Source organism: Schistocerca serialis, chromosome 2 (assembly GCF_023864345.2).
Source record: "Schistocerca serialis cubense isolate TAMUIC-IGC-003099 chromosome 2, iqSchSeri2.2, whole genome shotgun sequence".
NCBI classification, from domain to species: domain Eukaryota; kingdom Metazoa; phylum Arthropoda; class Insecta; order Orthoptera; family Acrididae; genus Schistocerca; species Schistocerca serialis.
Genome location: NC_064639.1, coordinates 249,807,249 through 249,817,794, shown reverse-complemented (window position 1 = coordinate 249,817,794; position 10,546 = coordinate 249,807,249). Strand labels below are relative to the sequence as shown.

The 10,546-nt window shown below is 42.9% G+C and overlaps 1 protein-coding gene across 1 annotated transcript; it reads right to left on the bottom strand.

Moving 5' to 3' along the window:
• Positions 1–7,761: 7,761 nt before the first annotated feature.
• On the bottom strand, positions 7,762–9,633 carry LOC126455882 (uncharacterized protein T26G10.4-like). Its single transcript, XM_050091641.1, has one exon. The coding sequence runs from the start codon at positions 9,631–9,633 to the stop codon at positions 7,762–7,764; it is 1,872 nt and encodes a 623-aa protein (XP_049947598.1).
• Positions 9,634–10,546: the final 913 nt, after the last annotated feature.

Below are 10,546 nucleotides of genomic sequence, written 5' to 3'. Positions count from 1 at the left end.
ATGAAAAGAAAACGTCAGGATTTATTGAATTTTGTGTTAGAAACTGTAAAAGCTGAGTCTTACTGTGATTTAGCATTAGTTTATTTTCTACAAGCCATAAACTTATGTCATGAACTGCACTACTTGAAACCGAGCCATTGGTGCACACAACATCCTTTACTACCAAACTATTGTCATCAGCAAACAGAAATATTTTAAAGCTACCCGTAATGCTAGAGGGCATATCATTTATATAAATAAGGAACAGGAGTGGTGCCGACATTGATCCCTACCCCCCCCCCCCCCCCCCCCACTTGACCTTACCCTACTCAGATCCCACATCACAGCCATTCTCAACACTGTTAATAATGAGCATTTGCTGCCTGTTGCTAAAATAAGAGGTGAACCAATTGTGAGCTACTCCCCATATTCTGTAATGGTCCAACTTCTGGAGTAATATTTTGTGATCAACACAATCAAAAGCCTTAGTTAAACTAAAAAATAAGCCGAGCATTTGAAACCTTTTGTTTAACCTATCCAGTACCTCACAGAGAAAGGAGAATATAGCATTTTCTGTTGTTAAATGACTTCTAAAGCCAAACTGTACATTTGAAAGCAAATCCTGTGACCTAAAATGATCAATTATCCTTACATACATAGCCTTTTCAATAACTTTAGCAAACACTGATGACATAGAAATAGTTTTAAAATTGTCTACATTATCCCTTTCTCCCATTTTATAAAGTGGCTTTCCTACTGTGTACTTAAATCATTCAGGGAACTGACCATTCCTAAAGGAAAAATTACAAATATGGCTTAATACAGGGCAACTAGAGGGCACTGCACAGGTGCTGTTCATGGTCACATGCAGCAGTGCCACCTGCAGGCTTTGCTAGCACCTGCAATTAGGTTCAAGCATATATTCCTTTTGGTGTTTCCAACCCCTGTAATTTTTTCCCTGCTGTCATGACCACTCAACTCACACTTCATCCACTTCACGGATAATGATTTCTGCTTACCTTGTATGCTGTATAAAACTGCAATACAGTGCCTCTTTAAATGCTAAACACTTTAGCTAACTTACTTACAGAAGCATACACTATATGAGCATCAACAATTTGCCCACATAATGCACTGACAGATAAACAGAACACCGTTCTCACTATGACTGACAACTGCAACTACAGGGCATTGCACAGGTTCTGTTCATGGTCATATGCAGCAGTGCTACATGCAGGCTTTGCTAGCACATGCAATTAGTTCCAAGCATATGTTTCTCTTGGTGTTTCCAACCCCTGTAATTTTTTCCTTGCTAGTCGCCAAAGGTGGGAAACTTTAAAGGGAAATATTGGATCATCCCTTGATGGGCCATCAGATGCAAGATTTTCTACATGGCCAGATCCTATGTGGCCATTTGCTAAGCATTTGTCAGGATAACAAAGGGTGATTCAGCTTGCTTTTAGTGAAATAAAGAGCATTCAGAAGTGTTTCAATGTGTCTTGGTGTTTTCAATGTGATACAAAGTATCAGTTACAATAAACATATGTAACATTGTGCTTTAAGCAATGAAATCCACAGTATATGTTGAAAGTGCCAATATTAAGAGTCTAATGGAAGAATTAAATAAATTGAGAAATCCTATGAATTTTTCACTCTGCGCCAAGTGAGCACCGTAACGAAACTCCCTGTTAGATTAAAAGTATGTCTGTTACTGGAGCTCAGACCTGGGACCTTTGCCTTTTGCAGGCAAGTGCTCTATCAACTAAGATAGCTAAGCACAACTTACGATCGAGCTCATAGCTTTACTTCCACCTTTAATGACATATTTCCAAATATAACGGTAGCCTTTTGATTTTTTGCACTTTGCCTGTTATTGCTGCCCAAGCAGTGCAATCATTCAGCATTGTTACAAGAGTAAGTGTTCTCACGAGAATTATTTGAGAATTGCAATAGAGCATTAGTGACTTCTTGAACTAGTTATTAGCACAGTCAGGACTGAGTCAGTGCTCTCATGAGATTATACTGGTATTATGAAGGAGTTCACATCTAAAAACTGCTAGGAAGAAACATAATTTTGTAAAGTATCAAATTGATGTAAACAGTGAGGATTAAAAATTTCTAACTTTATTGAACATCAGATATATCTTGATCAATACTTACTAATATCAAAAACTAGAATTCAGTCACTAGCTCTTCAGGCTGAGCAGTTTCTTAAATGCTGTGGTGCTACAGTGGATTAGGAAACAAAGACTTCTAGTAGGTCTGCTGACTATTTATAGAGCCTGGCAGGAAGTATTTTAAGCTTCATAAAGCTGCTAGAAACAGTTTTAATAATTTTATGCAGACCGAAGTGGAGAATAGTTCAAATGTTCAAATGTGTGTGAAATCTTATGGGACTTAACTGCTAAGGTCATCAGTCCCCAAGCTTACACACTACTTAACCTAAATTATCCTAAGGACAAACACACACACCCATGCCCGAGTGAGGACTCGAACCTCCGCCGGGACCAGCCGCACAGTCCATGACTGCAGCGCCTTAGACCGCTCGGCTAATTCCGTGTGGAGGAGAATAATTGTTTGTGGACATTTCAATGCTGATTTTCTGTCATATAATACTAGAGTCCTTCACGTCCAACTTGGATTATTTTTCACAGTGAAATTTCCTGTAAAAATCTATATCTATATCCACATCTACATCTATACTCTGTAAACCACCATGAGATGCATGGCAGAGGATACGTCCTGTTGTAACATTTATTAGGGTTTCTTCCTGTTCCATTCACATATGGAGCGTAATAACGCCTCTGTGAGTGCAGTAATTATTCTAATCTTATCCTCACAATCTATATGTGAGAAAAATGTAGGGTGTTGTAGTGTAACCCTAGAGTAATCATTTAAAGCTGGTTCTTGAAACTTTAACAGACTTCCTCAGGATAGTTTCCATCTGTCTTCAAGAGTCTGCCAGTTTAATTCCTAATTCCTTCAGTATCTCTGTCACATTCTCCGATGGTTAAACAAACTTGTGACTATTCATGCTGCCCTCTCTGTACTCATCAAAATATCCCCTGTTGGTCCTATATGGCATGGGTCCCACACACCTGTGCAATATTCTACAATTGGTTGCACGAGTGATTTGTAAACAATCTCTTTTGTAGATTGATTGCACTTCCCCAGTATTCTACCAATAGACTCAAACTCGGTTGTAATAATAACTTCACCGACTGCGACATAATCGCATACACAAACAATGATCCAATACTGTAAAATGCTTTTTTATTTCAGTCTCTGATTACAATATGAATTCTTTAGACGATGACCGGTTTCAGTCTGCAATGACCATCCTCAGATCTTTTTTACTCCATGTCCTAAAGTGATAAGGTCATAATAGCATTGTCAAAACATATAAATATAATCAGCATAGCTTTGTCACATGGATCTATAATATGGTGGACGATGTGGCCTATTCCACACCATATTTTAGATCCATGTGATGATGCTATGCTGATTATATTTATATGTTTTGACGATGCCATATGGCTGTATCACTTTAGGACATGGTGTAAAAAAGATCTGAGGATGGTCATTACAGACTGAAACCGGTCATTGTCTAAAGAATTCATATTGTGATCAGAGACTGAAAAAAAAAAGCATTTTGTAATAATATAATCCAAGAAGCCACTAACGCTCCACTGCAATTCTCAAATAAATCTTAACTCTTGTAAGTTTGAAGGATGTAGTGGAACAGATATTAATGATTCGTTTTTAGACTCAGCAAGCTGTAGTAATTTAGATATAAAACCAGTAGTCAATGGTTTATCTTACAGCAATGGTCAAATGTTAACAGTAAAATAAACTAAGGAGTTGGGTACAGCTCACAGGAGAAAATTTATGTGTCACAGCATCATAAACAATGACTCAACTACATTATTCAGACATAAATTATGTGAAGAACAAATGACTCAATCACATTGTTTCGAGAGAAATTAAGTGAAGATCATTGAGAAGGAATTCTTAAAATGAAAAGTGCTGATGGAGAATTTAATTCTTTCTTAAGCATATCCTACAGAACTTTGAGTCTTGTTTCCCCCTAAAACAAATAAGGATGAAATAGAACAGTAGCAAGCATAAGGGATGGATACCTTCTGATATCAAAGTATTGTGTGCTAGAAAGAGACATCGCTACCAATGGCAGAGGACAAGCATTAGTTGAGAGTTGAAACTCCATTACCACCAATACTGTAAAATCCTCCAGTCTGTCATTAAAAAGGCAAAAATAATGTATGCCATTAAAAAATAAATAACTAAAAATAAATAAATAAAACACTCCAAGAAAAAGGCAAAAACCATCCAGAAAATTATTAAATGAGAAACAAACAAAAATAGCAAACCAAAGGACAATGAGCTCCAGAAAGTATCTCTGGCAGACAAAGCAACAATTTCAAATCACTAACCACAAAAATCAATGATTACCACCTCACAGCGACAGAAAACATTCCACCAGCTAGTGAATGGCCAATACAAATGCAATACATTTATTTGTAAAAATGCTGCTCGCATCATAAACAGTTATTATCTTCAAAAATATAAGCCTTCAGAAAATTACAACACTAAAAAGTAGTAATTCGGCTTGTTATGATGGTGTTTTCAGCAGAATATCAAAATCTTATGCTGACTCGATAGTGTTACCCTGAAACTATCCTTGTGGTCAGTAAATGACTCACAGAATATTTGCTGACAGTCTTAAATACAGTATTGTATTGGATTGTATTTTATGAAACTGGTGACCTAGGAATGACAGAGAGGCTTCATCCTCACTGTAGCCCTCAGTAGTACACAACCCAGCAACAGACCACAGCAGTCCACTCACCCAACTGCCACCCCACGGCAAACCCAGGGTTATAGTACAGTTTGGCCCCCCTCCCCCAGAATATCTCTCACACCAGATGAGTGTAACCCAAATGTTTGCATGGTAGAGTAATTATGGTGTATGAGTACATGGAGAAAGTGTCTGCACAGCAATCGCTGACATAGTGTAACTGAGGCGGAATACGGGGAAACAGCCTGCATTTGCCGAGGCAGATGAAAACTGCCTTAAGAACCATCCATAGACTGGCCGGCACACTGGATCTCGACACTAATCTGCTGGGCAGTTTCATGCCGGGGACCAGCATGCCTTCCCAAAGGGAAAGCAGTGCGTTAGACTACATGGCTAACCAGGTGGGCTTAAATACAATATAGTAACATCCATCTATACAACTGGAGATAATCAGACCACTGCTAATAACAGACCTATTTCAGGCCTTCCAGTATTTTCAAAAGTGGAAGAGAAAGTAGTCTGTTAAAGAACATTCATTTAACTGTTAGTTACCTTTCAAATTGTCTTCCACAAAGTATTCTTCATAGAGAAAGCAACACAAGACCTCAAAAATGAAGTGTTCGCAGAGCTAAATAAGAAAAATTATTCTTGCAACCTTGCAAAAGCCTTTAATTGAGTGGACCACAATATTCTACTTAGCAAACAAAGTGTTTTGGCATTAATAGCATCACTCGTGTGTGGATGAGTCTTACCTTTGTGGGAGAAAGTACAAGGTCTCACTGACAGTGTCATAGGCATGAAACTAATATCAGAATGGGACAAACTAACATATGTGGGGCCACAGTGATCAATAATGGGCCTGCTCTTGTTATTAATCTACATAAATGACCATCCAATGATCGTCCAAGAATGGTTCAAAAATGATAAAAACCAAATGAATGCATTTTCAGATAGCAACTAACAAGCTACAAGGTCTTCAAATAGATACCAAAGGTAATAAAATCGATGAAACTTGACATGTATGATTTCTAGACATACAAATGGATAATAAATTAAGGTGATATGCACATATTGACCACCTGTTCAAGTAACTAAGCTCGGCATGCTTTGCTCTAAGAGCTATTTCGCTTTATGCTAATAGGGAAATAATCATGTGGCCACAATTTGTCTCTCTCCATCTCCCGTAAGAATTTTTGAAGCCAAGCAATTTCAGCAGCTGTATCAGATGGTGCAAACATACTCTGCTTCTGTCATAGATCTGGCAACATATTTTTGTCCTTCCGTCATAGATCTGGCAACACATTTTTGTCTGTGAGATGTCCACATAACATGTCCACTGTTCAGTACATTGACAAAGCCCTTTGTTAGATGATGAATATTGATATCTCCAGCAAAATCAGCATCTGAATACACATGCACTCTAAGATTACTGCCATTGTATTTAATACCTTTTTCTCTTGTACCCTAAAGATACTTTAGGATGTGTTTAACAACAATCCAGTCATCAGGTCCAGGGGTTGTGAAGGAACTGACTTACTTGACTGACAGAAAACATTATGACTGGTCTTGTCTTGTCACTGTGGCAGCAAGCATCAACCCACCTGCACTCTCACAAAATGGAGAATTTTCCATGGATTTCTTATCTTCATTTGTTGGGCACTATCCTAAATGCAACTGTAAACTGCAATCTGTGGGTGTTGCATAGGGCTTTCAATTGTTCATGTTGAATTTTGGGAAGAGGTGACTAACATAGCCCTCTTGGTAGATAAACAGTTCTTTACTTTCATTATCTCACTTTATTTCCTATTCTACAAAGTGACTGGGACTGATAACCACAATTTTAAAATAATTTTGAATTCTTCACATCTTTTATTTATAATTGCTGTTGAGGTACTTATAATTAGTTCATCATTAACAAAAAAAAATCCAAAAACACTTCTTGACCATCAACCTTAGCACAAAATACACAGTAGTCTGAATGAAGCTGCTTTAAATCAAAACATTTAATAAACTAAACAAATTTTTGATTCCACCATCAAGGAGGCTGCTTCAGTCCATAAAGGCTTTTGTTTAATTTGCAGACTAAATCTGCTTTTTCATCAATGAAACCTTCTGGTTGTTTCATGAATATATCTTCTTGCAAGCCACAACTGAGAAAAGTTTCCCATCAAATTGCTTCATGTCCATATTTTTATTTTCCGAGATAATTCTTAGTTACAGTTTTACGAAGTATAAATTTAAGAAAGAATATCAATGACTCTATACAATGCGAGTTTTACAAATTTAATGAAAATTTAAGTTAAAATATATAGTAGACGGTTCTAACCGTACTTAAATAGTTGAATCTTATTCTAATTCGTGGGTTAAGCCCACTACGTAAATATTGGAAGACCGCGTTAGGCGCGGATGCTTAAGTATATTACCTTAAGATTAATCCCGCGATAGGCGCGGCCTTAGATATTTCAGACCGGGGAAGCTTTGGAGCTAGTTTTAGGATCTATTTTGTTTATTGCATTCTTCTCCATGCCCTGACAGCACACTGCACATGCACGGCTGCCAGCGGCTGGTGTGCCACGCACGCAGGCGGGTCACACACAGCCGGACTTCTCCCCTCTGTCCGCCTTGCGGCAGGCGTCACTGGGGTGTCGTGGCAGGAGGGCATTGCTTCCCACGCTGGCTGGAGACTGCCGGGCAGTAGGCACACGTTTGGCGCCGCCTAGCACCGCGCCAACCGAGGTGGGGGCCATATTCGGCAGACACCACGGAGGGAGGGGCACCAGGCAGCACCGCACGCACCGCTACTGACTCGGCACTGCTGCAGTGCGGCGCGAAGATGGTGTAGCGCCGCAGGTCCCGCGTCGTGGAGGAGAATCTCGACACCGACATCACGTAGGCACCGACCTCGAAGTTCTCCGACGACTGCAGTCTCGAGGGTCTCGCAGCCTGACGTCAGAGCATGCCACAGTCTAGGGGGACACATACTGGCGGTGGCCAGTAATGTGTTCCACATAAATGTCGCGGGACCACTTGATGGTGTCAGACACCATCAGCCGCCGCATCAGTTGGCAGTAGCGGCTAGCGATGCCTAGGTGCCGAAGCACTGCATCGTTCTGGCGGTCCCACGCCCCCAGACTGCCGACAACCAGGGCGTCGACAGTGACGGAATAGCCGCGAGCGGCTAATCCGCGCGCAACATCGGCGTACTTTATCCTCTTCAGTTGCCGAGCGTTGTCGAGCGCAATCCGCCTGTTCTCGAAGGGGATTGTCACATCGATGATGGTTACAGTCTTTGCGGCCTCGTCAGTTATTACGAGGTCCGGACGCAGCCCACTGCTGTCCCCTATGACGGCTTGGTTGATCCTGATGTCAGGAACAGCAGTGTTTCCTCTTCTTGGCCGCCCAGCGACTGCTGTCGCGAGGCGGTTGAGGACCACGTTGTGGCGATACTGCAGGGCTGCTGAGTGCACCATACACGCGTTGATCATGTGTGGGAGCGTCTCATTGTTGTGGCCACAGTGTCGGCAGGCTTTGTTGTTGTTTGCCCACCCATCAAAGCGGCGACAACCGTTCAGAGGCACGACTCCGAGCCTGGCGCGATGGATAAAGCGCCAGTCTGCGAAGCGCGTGTATTTTCCTCCTGCCATGAAGTGGTTGGACGCTGTGGACTCCCTGGTGCACTCAAACACCTTCCCCTGGTCCGGTTTCCTGAGTAGGATGTGGCGCAGGCGCTGCCTCAGACACTCGCGGAGCGTCCGCGAGAGAAGACGTTTGGCGCCCCCTCCCACCCGGACATGCTCGACGCCAGTGTTGGCGGTGCGTCCCATGCTGTCATCATCGTGCTGCGGTCCATCGCTGCCATCTTCGAGGTGTCGTGTAGTCCCAGGCGCCGCCCCCTCCGTGGCCGCCTGCGTCACCCCTCCGATGCCGCCATGTTCCGCGTCGTCAGCGATGGCGGGCCGGCCGCCGACCTCCACCTGCAACTCAGAAAGCAGTTCACTCCAGCGCCAGGTGACGCCCCGCGGCGCTAGGCGCCTTGTGGCGTTCCTGACGCGTGTCCACAGTGACTGAATGTCGCCTCCGTCTCGTGCGAGGTCGCCCTCAGTGCTGCCGCTAAGGTAGGTGGCCAAGTCGGGTCGACTCGGCTCCCTCCCCAGCCGGCAGCGCGCGGCCGTGGATAGAGTGGCCCAGGCGATGTCTCGGACGGTGGCGTCGTCGCATTGCAGCATGCGGAAGCCGTGGACGATCGTCGAGATGTCCGCAGCGTCCGCGAGCGGCATCAGGCCGCATCCTCCCTCTCCCAGCGCGAGGTAGAGCTGTTCAGTGGACGCACGCTGTGGGAGGAACAGCCAAGATTTGACAGCCGCTTTCACTGCCTTGTCGAGTGCAGATAGCGGCCCCCTGCATACCGCTCCGCCCCGCATGACAAAGTCAAGCCTAGGGAGGAGGAAGACACGCACAGCATCAATCTTCTGCCAGGGAGCCAGCAGGGAAGCGTCCAAGTGCTGCAAGTCGCGTCGAATTGCCGTGATCGCATCCGTTGGCGTCTGCGTGACTTTGTACCCGGTGGGAATGCCAAGATGGAGGTAGGCGTCACCCGCGCCAAGCATGGCTGGTTCTCCCCCTTGCAGGGCGAATACCGAGCCTAGTGTCTGCCGACGGCGGATGTGAAGCGTGGCACACTTCGACGGCTTGAAGGTAAGCCCGGCCCACGTCGCCGCCTCACCCACAACATTGAGGAGCATCTGCATCGCCTCTGAATCCCGCGCCAGAAGCACGATATCGTCCGCATACGCCAGTGCACTCACAACTGAGAAAAGTTTCCCATCAAATTGCTTCATGTCCATATAATACACTCCTTCCAAAACCAAAGAATGTGAATTGATTTTGTACTGAACAACAGATCAAAAGGTCTCTCCATATTCAAGCCCAGGATTCTGAGAATGCCCTTTTGCACATAATCTAGCTTCATACCTCATTATGCTACCATCATTCCTGATGGAGCAGCCTTCTCAGTAGCATGACATCATCTTCTCAGTAGCATGACATCATGGGTATTGTACAAATTCCTCTCTGTTTTCAACAGGTTACTGAACAACATTTCCTTCTGCATCTGTCAGAAAGTTGTACCCATATGTTATGTTGTTGGGCCAGAGTTCTGCAGGATACCCTGTGACATTTTCATTGAAACAGTTGTGTTTTTTGTTACAGAATCATACAGCCTATAATCATTACAGTAATCACTGTAATCAACCATTACTACCTTCTTTAATTTACTTCCAAATTTGGACCAAAACTGTCTGGGAGTATGCATAAAGCATTCAACACCAAATCTTCTGTCTGCTTGAATGATATTTTCTTCGTGAATCATTTCACAAGAGGCACCTCATCACAATTAGTCTTACACAGACAGCAATTTTATGTATAGACTGCCATGTTGAGAGCTTCTGCCAAAAGTGTGCCTGGAAGACCAGAACTGATAAGCATTGTGTGAGAACTTTCCACTATAGATCTGATTTCATGTTCAGCTTTAACAGTCTGCACTGGTGTATATGGTGAACTGGCTTTATTGATAATATCAGTCTTCTTGAAATGATAATGAAGCTGATGATTAACAAATCCTGTCCTGTTATCTGTCCAAATAACTTTATATTTATTCCTTTGCAGCCTTCCAACCAACTGCTGAAACACTATAACACAGAAGCAACATCACTTTTGTTCTTGAGAAAATATACAAACATATATGAAGTACAG